Source organism: Microtus oregoni, unplaced genomic scaffold (assembly GCF_018167655.1).
Source record: "Microtus oregoni isolate MIOR12 unplaced genomic scaffold, Mior012 000003F_ref0000135, whole genome shotgun sequence".
Lineage (NCBI taxonomy): Eukaryota > Metazoa > Chordata > Mammalia > Rodentia > Cricetidae > Microtus > Microtus oregoni.
The window spans coordinates 7839542-7867326 of record NW_024543062.1 but is presented as its reverse complement, the minus strand read 5'-3'; the positions used below and the strand labels follow the sequence as shown (position 1 = coordinate 7867326).

General features: G+C 53.7%; 1 protein-coding gene across 5 annotated transcripts; it reads left to right on the top strand.

Annotated features, from left to right (window-relative positions):
* The first annotated feature begins 1714 nt into the window (after positions 1 to 1714).
* On the top strand, positions 1715 to 27785 carry Rasa4b (RAS p21 protein activator 4B). Of its 5 annotated transcripts, XM_041648472.1 has the most exons (21): positions 1715 to 1906; positions 7151 to 7207; positions 8585 to 8698; positions 9093 to 9154; positions 10424 to 10553; positions 12220 to 12301; positions 13057 to 13188; positions 14537 to 14628; positions 16847 to 16964; positions 17181 to 17331; positions 17590 to 17654; positions 17919 to 18031; positions 18205 to 18397; positions 18514 to 18651; positions 19305 to 19449; positions 19921 to 20090; positions 20645 to 20782; positions 22210 to 22345; positions 23950 to 24070; positions 27185 to 27246; positions 27368 to 27785. In XM_041648472.1, exons 1-21 carry the CDS (start codon positions 1842 to 1844, stop codon positions 27487 to 27489), a joined length of 2406 nt encoding a protein of 801 aa, XP_041504406.1. In that variant the 5' UTR covers positions 1715 to 1841; the 3' UTR covers positions 27490 to 27785. The 5 variants fall into 5 exon arrangements, with proteins under 5 accessions (XP_041504406.1, XP_041504407.1, XP_041504408.1 ...); XM_041648473.1 differs by lacking the exon at positions 20645 to 20782; XM_041648474.1 differs by lacking the exon at positions 23950 to 24070.

Genomic DNA, 27785 nt, shown 5'->3' with positions numbered 1-27785 from the left:
ACGCCTTTAATCCCAGCACTTGGGAGTCAGAGATATGTGGATCTCAACTCTGTAAGTTCAAGGCCAGCCTGGTCTACAGAGCAAGTTCCAGGAGAGACTCCAAAGCTACAGAGACCCACCTCCCCCCCCAAAAAAAAGAAAAGAAAACTAGAATATTACAGGAATGAGAATCTTGCTTCATGCCCCTTGCAGTGATCTTCTTCCCAGCTCTTTGCAATGATGGGATAGCTAGGAAGCAGCCTGCAGCTAGACTTGGAGGGCTGTTGCTTGAGGTGGAGGAGGAGACGGATCTTACAAACCCAGAACTCTGGCTATTGGACAAGGGAAGGAATCACAGAAGTGGATCATTCTAGGAAGGTGGCTCTGCCTGTTGGTGAAGGACCATGGCAGGTGAAAACATCCGCAGTCACCTGCTACTCAGGGAGGCCAAGAGTGCCCCCTGCCGGTGCCTTTGCCTGGGGCAGCCTTGTGAACTCCTGAGTTCGCTGTTTCAGTAGCAGAGTTCTTGCCTAGTATACTCAAGGACCTAGGTTCAGTCACCAGTATGGGTGGAGCAGAGGGCTGGAATACAGATCTCGGGCTAGGGAGATGGATGGTTCAGTTGCTAAATCTCAGTGAGTTCGAGGCCAGCCTGGTCTGCCAAGCAGTTCCAGGATAGGCAGGACTGTTACACAGAAAAATCCTGTTGCAAAAGGCCAAATAAATAAATAAGAAAGAGGGAAAGAGGAGAAGAGAAGAGAAGAGAAGAGAAGAGAAGAGAAGAGAAAACATAAGTTCAGTTCCCAGAACTAATGGACCGCTGGGTATGGCGTCACCTCCTTGTATCTTGTATCCATACAGGTGGCTCCTTGAACCTCAGTAGCCAGCCAGTCTAAACTGCAGCGTAAGTTTCAAGCCAGTGAGAGCCAAGGTGGGGCAGGACGATGGCTCAGTGGATAAAGGTTCCTGCGCCAAACCTGACGACATGAGTTTGATCCCTGAGACCCGTAAGGTGGAAGGGTAGAACAGATTCCTGTGGGTTGTCCTCTGATCTCCACTTGGGGTCACGGCACGCAAGTCACAACCCCACAATTAATCAACCAATGTGAAACAAATTATTTTAACAGTGGGCGGATCTTGAGGAATGATCTCGGAGGTTGACCTCTGGCCTCTACACGCACACATGTATGTGCAGCTGCACACCTACACATACACGAAAGCACAACACAAAAACGCCCCCCAGAACAACCCTATTTTCCAGACTTGATGTCCCCAAACTTCTCGACTGCCCGGGTCTTCGCCACATTTTTCCTGGCCTGTTAAAAACTCTGCCTTGCCAACGAAGTTTCTCCCAGCGCGAATTCATTCATGGATTTGCAACTGCACTGTGCATCCCGCGCAGACTCGGGTGGCCGGGGCGATCCCGATCTGGTGGGCATACGCCTGCCTCCCTTTGGCACGTTCCCACAAATAGCATTTTCCGGAACACACGCTCAGGTCTCTCCGCTAGCGTCAGCCCTTGCTCGGGGATCGCGCCCCACCAGAGATTCAGGTGGTGGAGGAGGAGGCGCTCCTCTCAGACCCCACCCTTCCTCGCTCCAGACGACCAACGAGGGATGCGGGCCTCAGAGGCCACGCCCATTATGTGGAGCCAGCCCTCTGATTGGTCCTTCCATGCAGTATCTTCCCGCCCTCGCACGAGGGACGGGGAGGGGTGAATGGAGTGGAGGCGATCCCTCCGCCCCAGGGCTCCCCTCCCTGTCCTGGCACCAGCCTGCCAGCCGCGCCACTCGCGCTGCCCCCGGGAGGGGACCCAGGCGTCCGGATCCCTCCCCGCCAGGCCTCCACGTCGCCGACCCGCGATGGCCAGGCGCAGCTCGTTGTCCATCCGAATCGTAGAAGGGAAAAATCTGCCTGCTAAGGACATGTGAGTAGCGGATAGGGGTGGCTACCCCAACTTTGCTGGAATCCCCTTTTATACACTTGACCTTTGCGGGGGTCCTTAGGGCCTCCCCACAAAGAGAGCAGCGGAGAAGGTGTGACATGTGCAGCCACGAAGGGGGATTGGCTAGGAAAATGGGGGCAGTGAGATTAACTGTGGGTACCTTGACTGGGATGGAGGGGGAGGCAATAGCTGGAAGGCAGGAGGTAGGGGAGGGAGTTTCTCGATCTGGGAGAGGCAGTAAATCGGGGTTCAAAGGGGCAGGGGTTTTAAAGGACTGAGGCTGGCGCTGAGGTGGCCTCGTAGTGAGAACTGCCCAGGGTGTGGCTGGAAGGAGCGGAATGCCCCTTAACAATCAGCGTTCTTTCCCGGTACTTCCAGAGCCCATAATAACCTCGAGTTGTCCGCCAGACTTGCTTGCTGTTCATTTGGACAGGGGAAAAGTGGGGAGTCAGTCAGGGGGCCAGGAGTGATGCAAAGAGGGAGGATTTAGTCTCCCTGGACTTTGCGAGAGCCCGCCCTTTAATCGCTCCCTGCAAGGCATTCCTCTTCGGCCCATTTTACAGAATAGAAAAGCGAGGCCCACAGACATGCAATGCTAGCTGAAGGTGTCAAAACAAAGTCTTGAATCTAGGGCTCCTAACCTGCATTGCTATATTTCATAAAGCTTCTTCTAATCCCTGGCCAGATTTGGGAAGCTTGCAGGCACCCCTTTATCACACTGTTTCCCCGTAGGTTCCCGAGATCAACCGCGGGACTCCTCGAATGTGCTTCGTAGCTTTTTTATGTGCAGCCTTAGACCATTCATTTTTTTGCAAAGCCTTGGTTTCCTTTTCTGTTAGCCGAGTATCTGAAATCCTAGTATCGGGGAGAAGTGGAAATCATAAAACTAAAGAAAGAGGTGGGGCAGAGACCTAGGGTTCAAAGTCCGCTCCGGGTCCCCGGTGGGTTCCTGGCTGCAGAGAACGGAGAAGCCAGAAGCAGCGGAGGCGGGAGGGCATCTCTCTCCGGCGGCCCTCCCGGCACTCTCAGCGCCAGGAGCAGTTCCAGTTCAAGGCCCCCTGGGCCAGCTCAGCAGTTGCCATGGCAACGAGGAGGGAGGAGGGTGGGCCTTCTCAAGGTGGGTTTCCGTGCGTGGAGAGAGGAGGGGCGCCAGTGGGAATTAGGTCTCTAGGGTGGGGGCTGGATGAGCTTCGATGAAGGGTTCCATCCCCCACAGCTCCCCAGGCCCTCCCAGCCCCCCCCCCCCCACACACACACACACTCCCTGACTCCCTCCCTTCCTTGGGCACTGGTAAACCAGGTCATCTTGGCTTCCTCTGGCTGGTGGTGGCTGGGAGGAGCAGCCCCTTCCGTCTGTCACCTCCTCCCCTTCTCGGCTCTGCCAGCTGCTTACTCCGCTGCCTGACTCCAGAAGCTCTTGGGCTGTGCCTACCTGGGCCCCACAGCTCTGGGACTCTGGAACGAGGTCTCCACCCCCAGGAGAGGGGCCACCCAGTCCTGGGAGTCCTAAGTCTGGAATCTCTTTCCAGGCCCTGCTTCCCAGCCTGCTTCTCCTGACACCCCTGATCACCGTTCCTCTCCTTGCACCTGGTGGCTGGCTGCGTGCACAGCCCTGACCTGAAAACTGCCTCTTGAGCCAGCTCATAAATGCCAGCCCCACATTTGGGCCTTTCTCTTGATCAGTTCTGCTTTTAAACATTGGAGACCCTCTGACATCCCGTTTTAGAACCCCCCCCCCCCCACCGAAAACTCCTATTCATCCTACAACACCTTTCTCAAACGTTCTCCAGGCTTTCCCTAGAGTCTTTGGGAAGGGTTCTTGGATCCAGTTGTTGCTCTTAGACATTCTGGTCACCGAGTAGAAGCCTCCAGGGGTTGCCAGTCCCTGACAAGTGTGAGGGCAGAGGTCGTGACTCGTGTCTCTGAGCTCCTGTACCATAGGGATATATTCCTCACCCTGTGTCTCCGGCTGTCTCAAGCTCACCATCCTCCCTCTGCCTCCCAGGGTATATGACATTATATGAGTGTGTCACCACACCTGCCATTCCTTTCTTCTTCTTCAGCTGCCATTGTGAGACGTGTTCTGATTCTGCCTCTCCATCCTCTCTCTACTACCTTCCACCCCTGGGTACCTGGGTAGGCTGGGCAAAAAGCTGTGCCCCACTGGCTCCTACACCCTGTGGCCCTGGGGACAAGCCTATGGCTATTTCGGGGTTTGCCCTCTCCTTCCTCTTCCACAGTCTAGAAACTGCCAAGGCCCTAAATATAGAGGCCCACAAGTCGCCAGACTGGGCCAGTGGCCACTGGCTTGAGGAAGGAATAGTGGAAGAAGACAGGGCCCACTTCCACAGGTCTCGCTAGGATGGGGAGCATTGTTAGGGCACAGGTGCCAGGAGCTCTCCGGGCCCCGCTCTTTACAGTGGATATCTGTCTGCTCTTGACACTGCCTCCTCCCACCCCTCTGGTGCATTCTCCCACCTGGTCATGCTCCTGCCTCCGCGCTTTTGCCTACCATTGGTCCCGCCTATAAACGCCGTCATTCATTCCGGGACTCACTCATCCATTCTGCAAGGCCGCACTGGGTCTGTAGCACAAGCTAAGGAAGGGTCTTGCTCCAAGGAACCCGTGATCTAGGAAGCGCTAGCAGGGCAGAGGGGACCCTCGGCTGGGCCACAGCCCAGAAAGAAGCTGGGTCCTGTGGCACATGCCTGTTACCCGAGTGCTCCGGAGGCTGAGGCAGGAGGATCAAAAGCCTGAGATTAGGCTGGGTTACAGAGTGAGAAGCAGTCTCAAAAAAGCAGAAAGACAGCCCAGAGGCTCGAAATGGCTCCTTGGTTTAGAATACTTACTGCTTTTGCAAAGGACCTACGTTCAGTACCCCGCACCTTTGTGGGGTGTGTAACTCCAGCTCCAGGGACCTGGCATCCTCTTCTGAATTCCATTGGCACTTGTACTCACATGTGCACACGCCCAAACACAGACACGTGTGTGCGCACACACACAACTTTAAAAAAAAAATCTTTTTAGCTGGGCAATGGTGGCTCATGCCTTTAATCCCAGCACTCGGGAGGCAGAGGCAGGCAGATCTCTGTGAGTTCGAGGCCAGCCTGGTCTACAAGGGCTAGTTTCAGGATAGCTAGGGCACTGATCATTGAGGCTCTGTTCCTGGAGTGCACTTAGGGCCCGATTGTCTGAGGCCTGGATTTTTTTTTTTTTTTTTTTTTGAGACAGGGTTTCTCTGAGTAGCCTTGGCTGTCCTGGAACTCACTTTGTAGACCAGGCTGTCCTCAAACTCAGAGATCTGCCTGCCTCTGTTGGGATTAGAGGCATGGGCCACCACCTGGCCAGACCTGGAATTTCACAGCTTTGAGCCGATGCGATGCAAATTAGGACGCTGGAGGGCGGACTCACTGGAGGGGAGAGAACTTGTGTGGTCACAGGGACCACCACTGAAGTTCCACGACATCTGTGACCTTGTACACACCAGCCTTGCTGTCTCAGAGACTCCGGTTACCCCGTGAGCTGATGTTACACTTCCCGCTTTCCAGAAACCAAACAGCCTGGGCAGATGTTTCCTGTTTTGTTTTGTTGTGTTTTTTTTTGGGGGGGGGGAGGCTTTGGACTTCAGTGGTATTCCCTGCCTCAAGGGCCCCTGTAGACAGTTGGGACATAGGGACTGGGAATGTAGCTTAGAGAGAGAAGGTTGGCTTAGAATCCCCCAGTGAGGGGCTGAGGACATGGCTAAGCAGCAAGAGTACTTAATTAGACTCTTTCATTGACAGTCGAGAAAATGTGGCTCGGCCTTAGGACTCTTGCCTAACATTCAGGGGGGCCTGAGTCCATCCCCAGTGTCTAAAAATAAATAAATAAAATAAAATAAAAAATTGGGAAGTAGAAAATGGGATTCCCTAGCTTGTATCATATAAATCCACTTCCTTTTTATGAAGGACAAACAGGCACTGTGTTTGCCTGCTACCCTCATAACCTCATGAGCTCCACGGTATAAATATATGGAAAATCCTGGACTTGCCTTCTCCAGCCCTCCTTTCGCGGGATCGTTCATTCATTCATTCACTCAGCAAACACTTGGCCCCTGTCTTGGGTCAAGCCCTGTGATCAGCAACAAAAGAAGATACTCACCCACACTAGCTTCTAGCCCTCAAGGGAGGCAAGTACTACTGGGTAGGTGCGCTCTTGCCTGGCCTGGGGTGCGGAAAATCGAAGGATAGCAGGAGCTGTAGCCTGCAGGATCCCAAAGGGTCCCCTACTCTGTCTCCGAGGCAGGAGAGGGTTTTTACAGGAGGAGGGACAACAGGGGAAAGACTCAAAGGGAAACATACAGGGACAGCCTTTGGTGTGGAGGCTAGAGGTGCTGGGAGATGCCTGGCCTTTGTTGCTAAGACTATTTTGGCACCAAGCCGAGGGGTGGAGAAGGAGCAGTGAGTGGCGCGCACACACACACACACACACACACACACACACACATCGTGGACTCAGAAGCCCACAGTGAAGGTCCCTCTTCATCCCCCTCCCAGGGGCTCGTGTTCTGAAAGGCTTTGGGCTGCACCCTGGAGACGGTGCCTAAGTCTCCACTGTCTTCTCGGGATGCTTCTCAGGCAGATGGAAGGCACTGCCTGGGAGAAGCCCTTTCTTCTTCCCCCTCCGGTCCCCCTTCCCCGAAACTTCCAGAGCTAAAGCTGCCTAAGCCCCGCCCCTAGAAAGTTTCCTACAAGTCCCGCCCCAGCAGGCCTCCCACCAGCCCCACCCGCGGAAAGCTTCCCTTCTTAGCCGGGGTTTAGATGGTTTCCCCAGCCCAGTCTCTTACTTCCCCACAGGCCCCGCCCAGGTCCTGGATTTTCGCAAAAGCCCCGCCCACAGCCCACCTCCGTAGTAGTTCCTCATTCATCAGGCTTGCCCCCTCGGCCTCTCCTCCAGACCTCTCGGCCGCCATTCCCCCAAGCCCTCCAGTAAGGATCCATCCCAGTGCTCCGTCCCCAGCACCTTGCCTTTTCGCCCCCGCCGGGGTCCTCTAGAACTTGTTTCAGCCCCGCTCCTAAGTCCCGCCTCCAGCAAATTGTCCACCCTAGGCCCCACCCCGTCACTGTCCCTAGCCCCGCCCCCAGGCAACGTTCCCTCCCTAGTCCCCCTCCCCTCCTCTCGGACCTCACCCAGCCTGGTGTCATCTGGCTGCCAGCCAACCCCATCCCTTGCCCTTCTGTCTTGCAGCACGGGTAGCAGCGACCCCTACTGCATCGTGAAGGTGGACAATGAACCCATCATCAGGTACCTGCTGCTCCCTTCCTGAATCCAGGGCTGACTGACCCTCATCCAGCCACCTGCTCCTCCTGGAGGACATGGATGAAGGCTAGGAGTCCCTCATCTCTCTGGGGTTCCGGTACTGTCTCTGCTCCAAGCTGAGAAAGACCCGACCTGTAACTTTGGAGTTACAGCAAACTCAGCTATAAGCTATCCTTATCTCCTGCCCTGCGGGCAAGCAATTGTCACCTGCCTGGTTCCATCTTTACCACCAGAGAGACACAGTGATGAGCAGTTAGAACACTGTCTCCACCAGTCTCCCAGCTAACCCTTTATCAGCCTTTGGAATTCATTACAATGGCAGGTGGCGAAAGTAAGGTTCAGACCAGGTAACTTGCCCAGGGCCTCACACCAAAGGAACTGACAAACCCAGACCGGAAGTCAAGTCTGGCTTACCCCAGAACTTCGTTCTGCTCTGTCTTGGTGCCGCTCTCCTTCTGAGAGATTCTCTCACAGAGATCATTCCCAATAAATCCGTTCTTCAACCCAGAAGGGCTGCTTCCTCTGGATGTGCCATTTCCACCAGTCCCTGATTTGTTTTTAAAATGTATTGCCATTAATTTTATTTATTATTTATTTATTTTATTTAGGGATGGGGGAAGTGCATCCCAGTTTGTAGGTGAAGGTCAGAGAGCAATTTGCAGGATTCCGTTCTCTCTTTCCACCATGTGGGTCCCAGGCTCTCAGGCTGGTTAGCAAGCTCTTTCACCCAATGTGCTATCTCGCCAACTCCAACTCCATGGACTGGTGTTTGCTGTTCTAGCCCATCCACCACCCGGACCCCATCCTCTAAAGTTCATGACCAGAGCTACTGGGTTGCCATGCACACCTGAACTGGTGCAGCCATTGCTGACACCTCGTACCAATTGCAAGCTAAGCCTAAATTCAGGCCTTCTTTAAACCATGGGCAGCAGACAGGGAGAGGGCTATGGTGGTTCTGCCCCACACAGACAGAGAAGCAGACAGTCCGGTGTCCTCATGACCTACCTGAGAAGTAGTTGGGGCGGAGCAGCCCCCTGAGCTTCCATCTGGTCCTCTGGTGACTTCAGCTCCCATGAAACCATGTGTCCTGTTGAATCCCATGAGTTGATTGACAGCTCTGTTCTGGTGGGGGAGGGCTGCTCAGCCAATGCCCTACTACTCGAGACTGGCTACCGTCAACTGTGAGATCTATGTCCCCAAATTACAGTAATAGCTCATCCCCTATCCAGGGTGGACAGGAAGCCAACAGCAATGACTGAAAGATAGGAAGGAAACATGTGCTCAACCAATGTAATTACCGGGTACCAGATGCAAAGAAGGTAGGGGTGGCATGGCCAGATGTTGAGGGGCGTTCTCCCGTAGGACAGCCACTGTGTGGAAGACCCTGTGCCCCTTCTGGGGTGAGGAGTATCAAGTTCATTTGCCTCCCACGTTCCACGCGGTGGCCTTCTATGTCATGGATGAGGATGCTCTCAGGTAAGTTTGCCCTGCTCTGCAGCTGGACCAGGATGTGACCATTGCTGACTACTGGCCTCTTTGCATCCTATTTTGCGCTGCACTGGTGGGGGTGTCCAGAGGGCCTGGGAGGAGGCGGGGCTGAGCTTGCGTATGAACTAGCTGCACACACGTGTGCATGCACGTTGTGACGTGAGCTATGAAGTGGGTACCCAGGGGGCATGAGTTTGGTGTGTTTTAGATCACCATGAGAGTGTCCACAGCCTGCACAAGCGTCCTGCAATCTGCCCTATTGTGCTCTCCTGCAGTTGATGGCTTCCTGGAGGGTGGGGGCTGGGCTTGGAGGGCTGAGTTTGCTGGGCTCCAGGGAAATTCGTTCCATATTTCAGCTCTGACTCTCTCTTTCCACCCCCAGCCGGGACGATGTTATTGGGAAGGTCTGCCTCACGAGGGATATGCTAGCCTCTCATCCAAAGGGTAAGATGTCCCATCTCCCCAGAGGTCTATTTAGTACCTGACTCCCACCACTCAACCTAGCTCCTCTTTTCCATCCATTCCCCACACCTGAGTCCCAGACCCAAGAGGACTGGCCTGATGCTGGTCCAGATTCAGGGCCGCTTGGGTTACTTCCAGAATACACACTGTTTTTTGAAGTCTCAGCCCTGCCCAGGTCTCACTGTGGAACCTCAGACAGGTCTTGACCTCTCTGGGCTTTTCAGGTGGTTGAGCCCAAGAGCTCTCGGGTCCTTTGGGCTCTGCCAGCCAAGCCTCTGACTGTCTCATGGCTTCCCAGGGTACGCACCTGTTCCTGTCTGTGAGGCTGGGGGTGGGGATGAGGGGGTGGCAGGCTCTGCTGACTCACGGAGCCTCCTGGCCAGGCCAGGCCGGTGGCCTCTCCTGCTGCAGCCCCAGCTGGCCAGGTGTTCCTGGTGCATTTCCTTGCTGGTGGCTCCCTTAGCTCCCACATCTGGCCTGCGGATCATCACTCCAATAGCCAGGAGGGAGCCACTGTTCTCATGTTTTAAGGAGGGAAAGCTGAGGATAGAGTCGGTAGTTCCATAACCAGTCAGGGTCAGGCGCATGCAATCAAAGCACAGAATGATAATGAAGGCCTAGAACCCGGACCTAGAACCCGGACCTCGAACCCGGACCTCTGACTTAAATTCCAACCTCAATATTACAGGGTATGTGCCTGTAATCCTGGCGTTGGGGAGGTGGAGGCAGGAGGATTGGGAGCGCAAGGTCATCCTCAGATACATGTGGGAGTGAGGCCAGCCTGGGCTACATGAAACTGTTCTTTATAATGAAAGAGCAGGGAATGAGAAGTTGACTTCCTGACAGAGAGCTCTTGCTGTCCCAGGACTCAAGAAAAAACCAGGCATGGCTGCTTGTGCCTGTAACTCCAGTGTTGTCAGGGATAGGTGGACCCTAAGAGTTCACTGGCCAACCAGCGTAGCTGAAATGGGGGGGCTTAAGGTTGACTCTGTCTCACAATATAAGATAGCAGGAGATACCCAACATCCAGCTCTGGCCCCTGCATGCTCAGAAAAGCACAGCCCCACACAATCCATGCAACTAAATATCTCCGCACTTCCAACTCCTGCTCAGCGCCTGGGCCTCAGTTTCCCCATCTATCACTGGGAATATCTAGAGGACTTCAAGAGGTAATAGAGGAGCTCTGGGTAGCAGGTGGGCTGAAGAGAGTGGGGGGTGGGCCCCATCCTTGGCTAACGTGAAGCCCCGCAGGATTCAGTGGCTGGACCCACCTGATGGAGGTGGACCGGAATGAGGAGGTGCAGGGCGAGATCCACCTGCGCCTGGAGGTGGTGCCGGGGACCCATGCCAGCCGGTTGCGCTGCTCCGTGCTTGAGGCCAGGTGAGATGGACTGAGGGAGGGGATGTGGGGATTGGCCTGCTTGTCCAGTAGGGGAGCAGGGATAGTGTGCACCCTTGTGTGCTCAGACACCAGTGTCCCAGTGTTAGGTCTGAGCTTCCTTATCCAGCGCCATTATATACTTACCTTGTGTGTGTGTTCACATATGTGCGTGTGAGTGTGTGTGTGTGTTTATGATCTCTCACGTGGGTGGAAGGAAAAAATTGTTGATATGTCCAGACAGGGGGTGGGGGTGGGACAATGGCTTGAATGGCTCTGTGGGCCTGAGTCACCTATGACAGGTTTAACCCCCAGCCCTAGGGTATTTTTAACCTCTGTCCCCACTCCTGTCTGGGCCTGGCTGTGACTCACAGACACTCCAGGAGAGGCACCTTCCCTTCTGGCTCCAGTTTCCTCCTCCCTGTCCAGTCGTCCCTTCCCCCCCTCCTCCCCCCCCCCCCCGTGTATGAGTGTGTGAGTGTGTGTGTGTGTGTGTGTGTCTGCGCATGCATGTGCGTGCACGGTCTCTTACAGGAGCAAAGGGGAATGACATGTCCAGGTCTTGTGTGTGGGTGGACAGCACATCCCCTCCAGTCTACCCCTGGGGCCAGTGAGCAGCATCCGGCTGGTCAGTTCCACAAAAACAAAACAAAACAAACAAAAAACTAAATATGCCCCTTACCCTGAGGCTGTTAGCCCATCTGGGAGGAAGTGGTCTCCTTGGTACCTGGAGGGACATGCATTTCATGGTTGACACTTTGGACATCTGGTGGCTGCCCCCAGCTTTATTTTCTGCCCTGAGGCTGGAGCCATGAGGAATAGGTCCATGTTCTTCCCTCTCCAACCCACTCCATCCCAGCTCCGCTCCCACCTGCCTCCATCCTCAGCCCTTGTCGCACCAAGCTGCCTAGGGCAATGTGTTCTAAACATGTGCACATGGTTGCGTAGAGCATCCAACCTCAGGACCTTGGGACCATCACTTAAGCATGCATCTCTACTCGTCAGGATGGGTAACGCAAGCCAGGCGGTGGTGGCGCACGCCTTTAATCCCAACACCTGGGAGGCAGAGGCAGGTGGATCTCTGTGAGTTCGAGACCAGCCTGGTCTACAGAGCTGGATGGAGGACAGCCAGGGCTACACAGAGAAACCCTGTCTCAAAAAGAACCGCCCCCCCAAAAGGATGGTTAACACAGAAATGTGTTCCTCCCTCCGTGAGTCACCTCTCTGTCCTCTGCTCCAGGGACTGCAGCCACATTAGCCTCCTCTCAGAGTCAGGTAGGGAGGACACTATTGCCCCCCCCCACACACACCACACACACTTTTTTAGAGAGTGTCTTCCTATGTATCTCAGACTGAGTGTGTCGTTCAGGCTAGCCTCAAACTCGAGATCCTCTGCCTCAGCTTCCTGCGTGCTGAGACAGAAGCGTTATGGCTGACAGTTCCCAGGTGTTCTTGCCCTCTCTTCTGCTGCCCACAGTCAGGCACAGTGGCATCTCTGCAGTTGTTCAGTCAGGAGGGCAAAGGGGGGCGATGCGTGACCGTGGTGGGGGAGGGGCGAGTTGCCATCCAGTCAGCAGGAAGGCCTGGATGAGCCAAACCTTCCCAGCCTGCTGTGCTCACCTGGAGACAAACCACAGGAGCAGTAATCCCCGTCCTATCTCACCCCCAGGGATCTAGCCCCGAAAGACAGGAATGGCGCGTCTGACCCTTTCGTTCGCGTGCATTACAATGGCCGAACCCAGGAGACCTCGGTGAGGAAGCTGGGGGACTGACTGGGGTGGAGTGGGGGACATGGAAACCCTGAAACAGTTTCCCAGTCTAGATTTTCTTAGCTCTGTGAACATCATCATGAAGGTGGCAACCCGGGGGAGCCTATCCAGAGCTGGGCTCCGTGCAGTCTGCTTTATTGTGTGGCCTTGGACAAGTCCCATGTCCACTCTGGACCTCAGTTTCCCCCATGGTGGAGTGTGTGATGTCTTATGAAGTAGTTCTTCAGTATAGGGGATTGAATCCTAGACTCACATGCTAAGCAAGGGCTTTGCCACTGAGCCACACCTCAGCCCCTCACTGGGGGATTCTAGGCAGGTGCTCTACCACTGAGCCACACCCCAGCCCTTTTTCTTATATTTAGTGATTTGTAGGTGGATTGCCTTAGCGGCAGACTTTACCCGCTCAACAGTTCATCTCACATTAGCAGTGAGGACTAGAGAGCACCTAGAATTGCTGTTTTCTTTACTCATAGTTTAAGGCATTTGTTTTTATTTTTGAAGCAAGAGTCTCACTGAGTTGCTCTGGCTGGCCTTGAACTCCCTTTGTAGCCCAGGCTGGCCTTGACCTTTCAGTCTTCTTGCCTAAGTAGCTGAGGGGTGGGCTTCTTCACCCTTCCCGGTTGGGTCTGGAAGCGCTAACGGTACAGAGCCAGGGGAGCTGTGTGGGGTAGGGCTACCATGCTCTGGCCTTGGGTAGCCCTGCGAACTGAGCCACTATACTATTCCTTTCGGAGCAGGTGGTGAAGAAATCCTGCTACCCACGCTGGAACGAGACATTTGAATTTGAGCTGGAAGAGGGAGCCACAGAAGCACTGTCCGTGGAGGCCTGGGACTGGGACCTTGTTAGCCGGAATGACTTTCTAGGCAAAGTAAGCACCAGCCCCGCCCCCACCTGCCCAGGGTACAGCCCCCACCTGCCCAGGGTACAGCCTCCACCTGCCCAGGCTACAGCCTCCACCTGCCCAGGTCACACACACCCCCACCTGCCCAGGTCACACACACCCCCACCTGCCCAGGCTACAGCCCCCACCTGCCCAGGTCACACACACACACCCCCACTGCCTAGGTCATACCCCCCACCTGCAGCATCTGGTGTCCGTTCTGGCCCTGCCACTGGCTTTCTCAGGTAGTAAACTTGGGATTCCTCCTGGCTGGCAGCTCTGGTTTTCTGGGACCCTTTCAAAGTGCCCCTCCATGCTAGGAGAACTATACTGGAAGCCAGGTCCCAGTAGTGCAAGCCTGCCATCCCAGATATTTGGGGGAGGGGGGAGCTGAGGCAAGATCTTCTTTTCAAGGTCCACCTGGGCTACAGAGTGAATTCAAAGCCAGCCTGGACAACTCAGGCAGACCCTGTCTCAAAACAAAAAGTAATCCAGGCATGGTAGTGTTCCTAGCACTTGGGATTCTGAGGCAGGAGGATTGTTGTAAATTTGAAGCCACCCTGGGCTTACATAGTGGGATGCTAACTCAGAAAATGAAATAACAAGCCAGGCTGGTGGCCCATATCTGCAATTCCAGCACTGGGGAGGCAGAGGCAGGCAGATCTCTGAGTTCAAGGCTAGCCTGGTCTAGAGAGTGAGTTCTAGGACAGCCACGGCTACACTGAGAAACTTTGTCTTGAAAAATAAAAGTAGATCTTCCTACTTCAACTGAAGCAGAAATCCTTCACAAATATATCCTCTACTTTTGGGGTCTTTGTTAATTCCAGACATAGTCAAGTTGACAACCAAGAATAGTTATCACAACAGTTATTGTTAGCTGATGGCGCGGCTCAGTGGTAGAGCCCCTGCCTAGAATCCCCCAGTGAGGGGCTGGGGTGTGGCTCAGTGGTAGAGCCCGTGCCTAGAATCCCCCAGTGAGGGGCTGGGGTGTGGCTCAGTGGTAGAGCCCCTGCCTAGAATCCCCCAGTGAGGGCCGGGGTGTGGCTCAGTGGTAGAGCACCTGCCTAGAATCCCCTAGTGAGGGGCTGGGGTGTGGCTCAGTGGTAGAGCCCCTGCCTAGAATCACCCAGTGAGGGGTTAGGGAGTGGCTCAGTGGTAGAGCCCCTGCCTAGAATCCCCAGTGAGGGGCTGGGGTGTGGCTCAGTGGTAGAGCCCCTGCCTAACATCTGTGAGGCCCTGGGTTCTATCCCCAGCTTCAGAAAAAGAAAAGATAAAAGATCAGCACTTGGCTAGGAGGTGACCTAAGTGTCCCAGCCCTGATCTACCCATTTCCCAGGTGGTTGTCAATGTCCAGAGACTGTGTTCAGCCCAGCAGGAAGAGGGCTGGTTCCGGCTGCACCCTGACCAGTCCAAAAGCCGACAAGGCGAGTAAGTGCCACTCTGGGCCTTGAGGTGTGTGCTGAGACAGAGTGCCTACCGGTGGTTGATTGGTCGGGGGCCAAGAGTACAGAGGTCATGTGTTCTTCAGGCTTTGCCCGCTGTGCCAGCCCCTCTCTCATACTGGTGGGACCTTCCTGCTGTTTTTATATGCTTTTGTCTTCTGAGCTAAAATTTATGCATGGATCTCCTGTTTTGTGAGTCCTGGCACTTTCTAGAATAAGTCCTCAGACTCCTTCCTTTAAAGGGCTTTCTTGCAGCTGTCTGGTCCCTAGAGAGAGTGTCTCAGAGCCATGACTCCAAACCCTCATTCCCCAAGAGTCTCCAGAAATAGAGTTGCCATATGAAAGGCAAGGCAGAATTGGGGATATACCCGTTGTAGAGTGCCTGCCCTGTAGGTACTCGCCATAGGTCTGGTTTCCAGTACCGGAAAGATAAAAATTAAATAAATACCAGAGCACCCTGTGCTGTCAGGATGGCTCAGCAGCTGCAACCCCGACTCTCTCAAGCGATCCTCTGACCTCACACACACACAGTGGATGTGCAAGTGTGCACAGATGGGACACCTGGAGTGAAGCAGAACGACACATCTGTGTAACCCCAGTTTAATGTAAGAATGCAAGCCACTGTCAGGTGTGGTGACACACGCGTTTAATCCCAGCACTAGGGAGGCAGAGGCAGGCGGATCTCTGTGAGTTCGAGGCCAGCCTGGTCTACAAGAGCTAGTTCCAGGACAGGAACCAAAAACTATGGAGAAACCCTGTCTCGAAAAATCAAAATAAATAAATAAATAAAAAGCAAGAAAGGAAGGAAGGAAGGAAGGAAGGAAGGGAAAAAAATAATGTAAATCAGGTGTGGTGGTTCACATCTATAATCGAAGCTCTTAGGAAACTGAGGCAGGAGGATCTAGAGTTCCAGGCTAGCCTGAATCTACTAGGTGTGACCTTGTTTCAAGAAAGAAGATTCAAGCCATACTGATATTAAAACTTCACTAATTTAGCTTGGTGTCGTGTGTGTGTGTGTGTGTGTGTGTATGTGTGTGTGTGTGTGTGTGTGTGTGTTTAAAGATTTATTTATTTATTATGTATTCAGTGTTCTGTCTGCAGGCTGGAAGAGGGAACCAGAACTCATTACAGATGGCTGTGAGCCACCATGTGGTTGCTGGGAATTGAACTCAGGACTTCTGGAAGAGCAATCAGTGCTCTTAACCTCTGAGCTATCTCTCCAGCCCTGTCTTGTGTTTTTATTCTGCTCAGCCTGGCGGCCCCATCTAGAAAAGTCTTTGGCTTGTTTCTGTCCCCGTTACACTTCTCAACTGATTCAGCTTTGGTTCCCTGAAGGAGGTCCCACATCCCTCATCTGTACCTTTCTCAGGGCATGGGCAGATGGCCAGGGGTGTGTCCAGCCCAAGGCATTTGCCTAGAAGCAGTCTAGGACAGCCTTGATGGTGTCAGCTCACGGGGTGTGTGCTGGGCAGTGTGGCTTCCTCAGTGTGCCGCATGGGGAGGGTCGTGGGAGCTATAAGGAACATTGATAGCCTTAGTCGGTGCCCTCTGCAGAAGAGTCATGGAATCTTGGCGGTTAGATTTACTATGGTGTGCTGCCTAACTTGCCTGAGTTGGAATTTCTCTGGTAGGTTAACCACTTGCTTCCTGGGTAAAGCGTACAGGTTACGTGGTGGTGTTCAGGAGTTGATAGATTTGGAATATGAAACCTTGGTATACTTGGGTGGACTCCCGTGGTCCACCGGAGTCAGGAGGCATGAAAGAACTAGAATTTGGGGCTGGAGAGATGGCTCAGTGGTTAAGAGCACTGGCTGCTCTTCCAGAGGTCATGAATTCAATTCCCAGCAACCACATGGTGGCTCACAGCCATCTGTAATGGGGTCTGATGCCCTCTTCTGGCCTGTGGGCACACATGGAGGCAGAATGTTGTATACATAATAAATAAATAAATAAATAAATCTTGAAAATAAAAACGAACTAGGCTTTGAAGATGGGTGGAAGCTCTGGGTAATTGGGCAAGAAGGGTCTTCCAGACAGGGACACAGAAAGGCACAGCTGGGGGAGGGACTTGCAAGGCAGCTGATGGACGTAAGCAAAGGGAATGCGTGGCTGATCTCAAAGGAACAGAGCCTGAGCCTTTGTGAGTGGGTGTGGCCCAGGGAAACTAGGTCCCTGGTGGAGAGATCACAGACTGCCCGTTCCAGGGGCAACCTGGGCTCCTTACAGTTGGAGGTGCGGCTGCGGGATGAGACAGTGTTGCCATCCACCTGCTACCAGCCTCTCGTGCAGCTCCTGTGCCAGGAGGTGAAGCTGGGCACCCAGGTGAGGAGGCCCTGAGGGAAACCAAGCAGCTTCCATGCTTAGTTGAGCAGTTCGTTTGTCCAGCTGACTCCTGGGGCTGGGAATGCACTCACCAGTGTCCAGAGACCCCCCCGGCCCTGTCCCTACAACCTCCCCTTGATGCTCTGAGGTCTTAACCCCGGGGAGGGTCATGTTCCTTGGTGGGTTGGAGCCCCATGTTTCTGCTGCTTTCTGCAGGGCCCAGGGCAGCTGATTCCGGTCATCGAGGAGACAACAAGTGCCGAGTGTCGCCAGGAAGTGGCCACCACCCTGCTCAAGCTTTTCCTGGGGCAGGGACTGGCCAAGGACTTTCTGGACCTGCTCTTTCAGCTGGAGCTGGGCCGAACCAGTGAGACCTGAGAGGAGTTGCCCCAGGCAGGGTGGAGAAAGCCCTCGTTAGCGCATTGATAGGCCCCTCTAATATGGAAGCAGGGTCACCCCCTCCCTAATAAAGAACAAATAGTCCAGGTGGGGCAGGTGGGAAATGTTCAGAAGGGCATTTACTGAGGGGCCACTGAGAGACTCCATCCCAGAGACTCCATCCCTTTGTCCTCCGGCCTCCGAGGCCTTGTCCCAGCTCCCTGCCCACTAGAATTTGTGCTTGCAGGTGAGGCCAACACCCTCTTCCGGAGCAATTCTCTGGCCTCGAAATCCATGGAGTGTTTTCTGAAGGTGAGGTTGCATGGTCATCTTAGAGAATAAAGACCCTCAGATCCGCAGAAGGTAGTTCTGTCTGTCTGCGGCCCTTGAAGGCCAACATTTCCATCATCCATTTATTAATTCATCTATACATGCATTTATTCATGCATGCATGCATATAGACACATTCACTGAAGTACACTGAGTCTAACTGTGCATCTGACCCAAAGCTGAGTCAATACTCCAGTCAGATGGTACACGGGATGGTTAACTAGTGTGATTTCTGGTGGCCCCCAGGTGGCAGGAATGCGCTATCTGCATGGCATCCTGGGCCCCATTATTGACAGAGTGTTCGAGGAGAAGAAATATGTGGAGCTGGACCCCAGCAAAGTGGAAGTTAAGGATGTGGGGTGAGGCCGGGGTGATCGCTGGGTGCATAACTGTGCGGAATCAGGCCCCGTATCCAAGTGTTTATGGTTCCTTCTGCCTGGGTTCACTTGTCCTTTCTCTCTGTGTCCGATGTCCAAGGGGAGCCCCTGCCACCATGTTCTCACCCTCTGTTGGTTAATTCCTGCCGGTACAGGTGCTCTGGGCTGCACCGCCCACAGACGGAGGCCGAGGTGTTGGAGCAAAGCGCACAGACGCTGCGTACCCACCTGGTGGCGCTGCTGAGCGCACTATGCTGCTCTGTTCGCGCATGCCCAGCTGTGGTCCGCGCCACTTTCCGGCAATTGTTCCGGCGCGTGCGGGAGCGCTTCCCTAGCGCCCAGCACCAGGTGCGACCCCTGTCGGCAGAGTCGAAGGCAGAGAGAGGAAAGGGAATCCGGCGGCGTGTAGGCCCTGGAAGACAGACCGGCTTCTAGACCAGTCTCTACTCTCTGCACCCTTCCAGAATGTACCATTCATCGCTGTCACTAGCTTCCTGTGCCTGCGCTTCTTCTCTCCTGCCATCATGTCGCCCAAGCTCTTCCATCTGCGGGAGCGGCATGCAGATGCTCGGACCAGCCGCACGCTACTCCTGCTGGCCAAGGTGTGGACTTGCAGACTGGGATGGGAAGGCCAGTTAGGTTGCAAAGGGAGCCTGGCCTGATCCGTAGTGTTGCACCAATTGGCACTAGGAAGGCCTTGCATCCAGGCCACGATACTCTATGGCATTGCACCTCACAGTTTACAAAGCATTCCTGTGACCACCTCTTGAGAGCCCCCATACATACATAAGCAGACAAATCCCAGAGCCCGTAGAGTAAACTGGGATCTTCGAACGCAGGTTTTATCCCCAGGTCTGCATGTATCTGCAGTCTGATATTAGGATGAAACTTGCGGGGCCAGCAAGACGGCTCAGTAGGTAGGATGTTTGCTGCCAAGTCTGATGACCCGAGTTCCATCCTTGGAGCCCGCATGGTGGAAGGGGAGAACCAACTCCCACAGTCATCAGCGAACTTCACGCGTGCCCACGATGATAAGATTAGGCAGACTTGCAGACGAAAGCAGAAAGCTTGGTTCCAAGTTACCAGGTGTCCAAAGTTTCAAAGTGCCGTGATCCATGAATCCCCCAGTCCTACCTAGGACCACGGTCAGGCCCCTGCCTCCTCGGCCTCCGTCTCTGTTGCTAAGCTGAGGTAGGTAGCCATGGAAGAACTGTTGTCTCCCCCAAAGCTCTGTCATTTTTGCTGTCACCCCTAGGTTGTGCAGAATGTAGGCAATCTGGACACACCGGTCTCCAGGGCCAAGGAGGAGTGGATGGAACCGCTACAGCCCACTGTGCGCCAGGGCGTGGCGCAGCTGAAGGACTTCATCACCAAGCTCGTGGACATAGAGGAAAAGGAAGGCAAGGACTTCCCCACAGTACTGCGCCCCAAGGCGTTCATGCAAGTCTATTACTTGACCCCACCTACGCACTGCCCACCGAAACAAAGCCAGTTCTCTCTGCCCGGTCCAACTTTTGTTAGTTTGTTTTAGACCAGGTCCCATGTAACCCAAGGCTGGCCGCAAACTCACTGCCAAGAACCTTAAACCTTATGATTCTCTTGCCTCTGCCTCCAAAGGGCTGTGATTACAGGCATGTGCCACCAAGCCCGGTTTTATGTGGTGCTGGGGATATGCCAACACTTCCTGGACAGACCGTCATCCCTAGCCCTTTTTACCCACAGCCCCGTCCACCACTAATCACACAATTCGATTTGCCTTTGCTCCGCCCCCAGCTTGACTCAACTCTTGTCGTTCTTAGCTCCTCCCCTAATCTTCCCCATCAGTTTCCTCGAGAGGATCTTCCTCCATCGTTTTCTTGCCTGCTTTCCAGAGCTGGACCTGCAGCGGGCATTGAACTCGCAGGCACCACCAGTGAAGGAGGGTCCGCTGTTCATCCACAGGACCAAAGGCAAAGGCCCTCTTGCGTCCTCCTCGTTCAAGAAACTGTACTTCTCTCTCACCACCGAAGCCCTCAGCTTCGCCAAGACATCCAACTCCAAGGTGAGTCAGAAGGGAAGCTGTCTAGGATGGTGATGCTTATACTCCCAGCAACTGGGAGGTGGAAGCAGGGGGATCAGGAGTTCAAGATCAGCCTCAACTGTATAGACAGGTCAAAGCTAGTCTGGGCTACGTGAGACTGATCCTGTCTAAAAACAAAACAACAAATAGGATATAGCCTAGTGGGCAGAGTGCTTATGGGTATGGTATTTTAGCTTACACATACTCTGCACGCAGACCTTCATGACGCAAACCCTAAAAGCAGGTTTAGCCTCAATACCTGGGCCTTTGTCACCCAGAGAAGGGGTATCTGGATATAAGCCTATGCTTAGCGCCCCTACCATTCCCGGGTATCATTTGCAGGGTCTTGGGGTTTGGTCACAATCAAACCTGTGCTTGATTGTAGCTGAGATCCCTTCCCAGAGCAGGCCCCTGGGAACAAGAGCCATGAGTAAGCCCTAATTCCTCCTGCTGAAGGGGATATAGAGGCCAGAGAAGAAAGTAGAACAGCCCTTCTTTGCCCGGCCCCCTCAGCCTCCTTTTTCTGGCTGCCCCAGAAAAGCGCCTTCATCGAGCTCGCCAGCATCCGAGCTGCGGAGAAGGTGGAGGAAAAGAGCTTTGGCAGCTCCCACGTCATGCAGGTCATCTATGCAGACGATGTTGGACGGTCCCAGACTGTCTACCTGCAGTGCAAGGTGCGACCTGTGGAGGGCGCTGTGGGGAGGGGATTCAGGAGTCCCCCTCGTCCCCTGTCGGCCACGTTAGGTACTTCAAGCTGTGGGTCTCATGCCCAGATGCGTGGTCCATGCATGCTATGGGCCTCCATATGTAGTATGTGTATGGCTAGATAGATATCTAAAATTCCTGTGACTCAAAGCTTGCTTGCCTTTTTCTTTTCTGTTCTGGATTTTTTTTTTTTTTTAACACTCACTGTAGGTCAGGCAAGCCTGGGACTCAATGCCTTAGTTCCCAAGAGTAAATATTAAAAGTGTCAAGTGCTATTCTGGAGGGGGTGTGTGGCATGATTCAAGCTATAGAGCCCCTGCCTAGAATCCCCCAGTGAGGGGCTGGGGTGTGGCTCAGTGGTAGAGCCCCTGCCTAGAATCCCCCAGTGAGGGGCTGGGGTGTGGCTCAGTGGTAGAGCCCCTGCCTAGAATCCCCCAGTGAGGGGCTGGGGTGTGGCTCAGTGGTAGAGCCTCTGCCTAGAATCCCCAGTGAGGGGCTGGGGTGTGGCTCAGTGGTAGAGCCCCTGCCTAGAATCCCCCAGTGAGGGGCTAGGGTGTGGCTCAGTGGTAGAGCCCCTGCCTAGAATCCCCCAGTGAGAGGCTGGGGTGTGGCTCAGTGGTAGAGCCCCTGCCTAGAATCCCCCAGTGAGGGGCTGGGGTGTGGCTCAGAGGTAGAGCCCTGCCTAGAATCCCCCAGTGAGGGGCTGGGGTGTGGCTCAGTGGTAGAGCCCCTGCCTAGAATCCCCCAGTGAGGGGCTAGGGTGTGGCTCAGTGGTAGAGCCCCTGCCTAGAATCCCCCAGTGAGAGGCTGGGGTGTGGCTCAGAGGTAGAGCCCTGCCTAGAATCCCCCAGTGAGGGGCTGGGGTGTGGCTCAGAGGTAGAGCCCCTGCCTAGAATCTCCATTGAGGGGCTGAAGATTGGTGTCTTAATTAGGTTTCTGTTTCTGTGATGAAGGCTGTGACCAAAAACAACTTGGAGAGGAACCGGTTTACTTGGCTTCCAGGTTACAGTCCCATCATCAGGGAAAGCCAGGCAGAATCCCCAGACAGGAGCCTGGAGGCAGGAACTGAAGCCGAACCCATGGAGCATGCAGCTTCCTGGCTTGCTTCTCATGGCTTGCTCAGCCTGCCTTCTTGTACCCCCTAGGACCAGCTGCACACCGTTGGTGCCGCCCACAGTGGGGGGGGGCTCCCACATCATCAAAATCATCGAATGCCCCACAGGCTTCCACGGGTTAATCTGATGGCGGCAGCTCCTCTTTTGACTTCCCTCTTCCCAGGTTGCTCTAGTTTGATATGTACCAAGTAGAGTGCGTGAGAGGGCTGGGGAGGTGGCTCGGGGAAGGGCCTCTGCCTCGGGGAGGAAGAAGGTTGACCACCGAGACGCTGTCCCCACAGTGTGTGAATGAGCTGAACCAGTGGCTGTCCGCATTGCGGAAGGTGAGCATCAACAACATGGGACTCCTGGGATCGTACCACCCTGGCATCTTCCGCGGGGACAAGTGGAGCTGCTGTCACCAGAAGAACAGGACAGGTGGGAGTGCTGGGTCCCTCCACGTCTGTCCCACACAGGTCATAGGTTGGAAGAAGGCTTCTTGAGACATGCTGGGACAGCCTGGCTGGAAAGCCACATGCTTACTTACGGCAAAGCTGCCCAAGGAAAGCCAGCCCTGCAGGTGCTCTGGGCACAGAAAGATCTGTGTGACTGGGTGGTCTGGTAAATGCTGTACAAAGAGTATGCTATGTACGTGTAAGTGGTTCTGGATATTCTGACAAAGCCTGAAAACTCATTAGTATCTCTCTCTTTTTAAAGATTTATGTTTATTTTTATTTATTTATTTATTTTGGGTTTTCAAGACAGGGTTTCTCTGTAGCTTTGGAGCCTGTCCTGGAACTCCCTTTGTAGACCAGGCTGGCCTATGAACTCACAGAGATCCGCCTGCCTCTGCCTCCCGAGTGCTGGGATTAAAGGCGTGCGCCACCACCGCCCGGCTCTTATGTTTATTTTTAATAAACATTTGTTTTATTTATGTATATACATGTGCATCGGTTTGAGCGTCACGTGTGTGTGAGGAGGTACCTTTAGAGGTCGGAAGGGTTTGTTGGGTCCCCTAGTACTGGAGTTATAGATGCCTGGGTGGCCACTTGAGTTTTGGGGATCAAACCCTGATTCTCTGGATCGGTAGCCAGTGCTCTTAACTGTAGAGCCGTTATCTCTCCAGCCCTCCTGAGTTCTGGCATACAGTCATGTGACACAGTGTCCATCAATTCTGGAAATTTCACGACCTTCCCCACTCAGAGTTGAAGACTTGGACCCGCTGCCCTCTGAGCCTCAGCCCCCAGAGCCTGGGCATAGCAAAAGCCCTGCACCCCAATGCACTGACTGCACCCTCTCTGCCCTGGCTTTGAATTGATGGCTCCTTGTGGCCCTCAGAGCAGTTCCCTCATTAAAGCTGTTGTGGGCCTCACTGTGGCCCAGGACACAACCAGAGATTTCATTTTACTGGGAAGAACCTGAGACTTTGTGTGTATGTGTGTGTGTGTGTGTGTGTGTGTGTGTGGTGTGTGTGTGTGTGTGTGTGTGTGTGTGTGTGTGTTGCTACGTAGCTACGTATAGAACTCAGGCCCACAGATGTGTTAGGTAACCAACTCTGCCACCACACAGCCACCCCCCAGCCCCTCACTCAGGGGGTCTAGGCAACAGCTCTACTGCTAGGTCATGTCCACAGTCTACAACTGAAGCTTACAGTGGGCAGGAGAGTGGGCAAACGTGGCAGAGCTGGTGAGTAACAGGACCAGTCCATTCCAATACAAGAAGCTCAGGCCCACCTGACCATGTTCATGTAGTTCAGGGAAACCTCCAGACAAACCCTCCAGAAAACTACCAGCTCCCCTTATCTGACTGTCACAGGACACCCACAGTCCTCAGTATAGACTGTGTGGTCCAGCAGCTGAAGCCAAGATGATCTGCGTCAGCCAAAGTGTAGATAGTGACAGACAGAGCCAGGGCCACCTTACCACCCCTGGGGCCCCTTCATCAACCCTTCCGTCACCCCCAGCCTCAGTTTCCCCTTTCTGTACCACCGGGAAGGTGGACATGGTATCTCCATTGTAACTCTGCCCTGTCTCCGCCTCCAGACCAGGGCTGTGACAGGACCCACTCTCGGGTGACCCTGCAGGAATGGAATGACCCCCTGGACCATGACCTTGAGGCTCAGTTACTCTATAAGCACCTGCTAGGCGTGGAGGCCGCACTTCGGTGAGGAGGCTCAGGAGGGGCAGCTGCATGGTCGGGGAATGTGGCAGCTGGAGGGCTGCAGCCTGAACTGGACCTGAGGGTTGCTAAGTAACGGCTGCCCCGTCTTTTGTTTCTGTTTTTCTTTGTTTGCCTTTGACTCGTGTCCATTTTTCTGCAGGGTGGGTGTATACATGTGTGTGTAGAGGCCACGCGACAACCTTGCGTGTCACTCCTCAAGTGCTGTCCATTTTCTTACGTTGTGCTTTTTTTTTTTTTAATTTTAACCTTTTTAAAGATTTACTTTTAGCCAAGTATGGTGTACATGTCTTTAATCCCAGCACTTGGGAGGCAGGAGGATTTCAGTCATTTGGAGGTTAACCTGGTATACATAGCAAATTCTAGGCCAGCCAAGTCTGCACAGTGAGACCTTGTCTCAAACAAACAAACAAAAAAAGATTTTTATTTTCATGTGTGTATGTCTCTGTATGCCACATGAGTGCAGGTACCTATGGAAGCCAGAAGAGGGCACTAGATCCCCTAGAGCTGGAGTCTTAGGTGTTTGTGAGCCACCTGCTATGGGTACTGGGAATACAGCTCAGGCCTCTGTAAGAGAAGTACATGCTTGCTCTTCCTTCCTTCCTTCCTTCCTTCCTTCCTTCCTTTCTCTCATTTGTTTTGTTTTGTTTTTCAAGACAGGGTTTTTCTGTAGCTTTGGAGCCTGTCCTGGAACACACCCCGTAGACAAGGCTGGCCTCAGACTCACAGAGATCCACCTGCCTCTGCCTCCCGAGTGCTGGGATTAAAGATCTGTGCCACCACTGTCCCTCCAGCGAGAAATACATGCTTTTAACCACTGAGACATCTCTCCAGCCTCCTGATGTGTTTATATTTTTTTTTGACAAGACCTGTGATTAGTCTTGATCTCACTGCTTAGACAAGATTGGCTAGCCCAAATTCCCACCTATCTTCGCCTCCCCAGTTCTGGGATTACAAGCATATACTACCATGTCTGGCTCTTTCATGTAGATCAAACTCAGGTCCTCATGCTTACAGCGCAAGCATTTGCCCACAGAGCAATCTCCCTGGTCCTCGGGGTCTTGCAAAGTATCCCAGGATTGATTTGAACTTGTGATCCTCCTGTGTCAGTCTCTCAAGTAGTTGAAGTCTCAGTGCATGACCCACCCAGCGTGCTCATCTCTCTATGTGTTGTTGTTTTGTGTGTACGTAATGGATACATGGGACGTGTGCTTCTACATCATTCCCATGGAGCTGGGACAGCCTTGTGGAGTCAGTTCTCTCCTTCCACTTCCATGTGGGTCTCAGGGATTGAACTCGTGTCCTTGGGCTTGTGTAGCAAGCTCCTTTTCTTGCTGAGCCATCTTGCTGGCCCTCATCTCTTGATGAGGCCAAGCACCTGCCCCCCAACTGCCTTTCTGCACAACGAGGTCATCTCCTATTGGGGTGCTAGAGGTCATGGCCACAACTGCTTTCTGTGCTAATTTGACCCCATCTGCCCAGCCTTCTAGAGATGGCATCAGAACACTGGCTTTGCCTCCAGCTAATCTGAGTTCCTTGGCTAGCTTGCCAGTTAAGGTTTTTAGATTTGACTATGAACCCTGGAAAACAGCAGGGTGCTGTTTTGTTGTTGTTTTGTTTTGTTTTTCAAGACAAGGTTTCTCTGTGTAGTCCTGGCTGTCCTGGAACTAGCTCTGTAGACCAGACCAGGCTGGCCTCGAACTCAGAGATCTGCCTGCCTCTGGGCATGTGCCACCACTGCCAGGCTCCATGCTTCTTTCTAAAATGACTTTGTGAAACAGCAAGTCTGGGCCTATCAGCTTTGAACCACTGGGCAGGGCAGGCTGGAGGATGCTCTAAGGCCCTCTCAGCTCCTGGGCTACACAATAGGGGCTGCTTGTCTGTGCACAGTGCTCTAGATCCCAGCAGGGGAGCAAAGGTCCTTCTTGGCACTCAGCGATCTCCTGGGATTTTGTCCTTCCCTCAAATACCTGGGCAGGAGAGGACTCAGTAGTTAAGAGCATTGACCCGATAGCTCACAACCGTCTGTGACTCTAGTTCCAGAAGGATATGATACCCTCTTCTGGCCTCTGTGGGTACCTGGCATGCATATGGTGCACAGACATACACATGCATACAAACACTTACACACTTAAAATAATAGTTTTTTGAGATAAAAAAAAAAAAAGCTGGGCATAATGGTGCGTGCCTTTAATCGCAGAACTTGGGAGGCAGAGACAGGTGGATCTTTGAGTTTAGGCCAGACTGGTCTACAGAGCCAGTTTCAGGACAACTAGGGCTACACAGAGAAACCCTGTCTCAAAAACAAACAAAAAAAACCCAAAACAAATAAAAATCCCTGAGCTGGACACAGTGCTCATGCCTATAATCCCAGCCTTCTGGAGGTGGAAGCAAGACAATGAGAAGTTCAAGGTTTTTCTCTGTGATATAGTGAGTTTAAGACCAGCTGGGGCCACATAAGACCCCTGTCCCAGAAACCAAAACAGCTAAGTGTGGTGGCACCTGCCTTTAATCCCAGCACCTGAAAGGTAGAGCGTTCAAGCATGATCTATATCGTGAGACCCTGTATGAAAAACAAGCAACCCCCCCCCCCAAAAAAACAGACAATACAATAAAGAAACAGCAGAAGAATGAGTGTCTAGCTCAGATAAGACTGGGTTCCGTCTTTGCGGCCCCATCCCTGAATTCCTCCCATAACCTACTGGCAGGTAGGAACTTCAGGACCCAGCTGGCTGATTTCCCATACGCCCTGCAAAACCAGGACACAGTTTGGCTTGATTTGCCGTTGGCCTTCTGGCCGGGCATGGTTCTCACGCCTGTACCCCTAGCACTAGGGAGGCTGAGGCAGGAGGATGGAATTTCAAGGACAGGCTTGGTGACGCGGTGAGAACAGTTTTGAAAGTGGGAGGGGGGTTCTGGCCTCTCGGTATTTGAACGGTGGGCTGCAGAGGAAGGTGACCAGAAGGGGAAAGTGGAAGCCAGACCCGTGTTTATTCCCTGTGGACTGAAAGCATCCGCCCGTCCCCTGAGCGCCACCTGCAGGTCAGGGAGCCCACAGGTAGGTGTGGCTGCTGGCCCTCACTCTGCCTTCCTCTGCAGGGAGAAGCAGCGGCTCCTGAGTGGGGAAACAGGAACAAGCTCACCCACAGACCGTGGTGGAGGTAGGTCCCTCCCACCTGGGACTCAGGTTTGGTGGCCTCAGCTGCCTCCGGCGGCACATGGGTGAGGGCTGGCAGACCTTTGAAGCCATATGTGCCCTTCCCATGATGCTTCTCTACCTAGCTCCCAAGGACCCGCTGGCCCAGTTGCTTTGTGTGCTGCAAGACCTCCGGGAAGCCCACAGCTCCAGCCTGGCTGGCGCACCACCCAGAGAGCCCCATCACCTTCTAGAGCTACAGACGTGAGGCGTATGCCGAGCCTGGGAGGCGTTTGGAGAACCCTGACATGCTCAGGACCCTTGTCACAGCCATCTCTTCTGGGGAGACCGTAGCCCAGTCTTCTCCATGTCTGTGGGGGACAGTGGTGGCACCTGCGTCCCGACTGCTCCTGTGGTCCCTGTGGCCCGGCTTCTGCACCCAGGAGACCAGGTTGCCCACCTTGCCCTGCCTCACTCCCAGCCATCACATCACCATTGCCCCCCCCCCCGTGTGACCCTCTAGGTCGGGTGTCACGGTTCTCTACCGTCCTTAATAAACCTGCT

What these genes read in the sequence shown, in the direction of transcription:
- Rasa4b (XM_041648472.1), top strand. Translation starts at nt 1,842, where the DNA reads ATGGCCAGGCGCAGCTCGTTGTCCATCCGAATCGTAGAAGGGAAAAAT. An exon ending in GTGGAAGTTAAGGATGTGGG is followed by an intron (nt 18,032 to 18,204) that starts GTGAGGCCGGGG and finishes CTGCCGGTACAG; the next exon opens with GTGCTCTGGGCTGCACCGCC. An exon ending in TCACCAGAAGAACAGGACAG is followed by an intron (nt 22,346 to 23,949) that starts GTGGGAGTGCTG and finishes CTCCGCCTCCAG; the next exon opens with ACCAGGGCTGTGACAGGACC.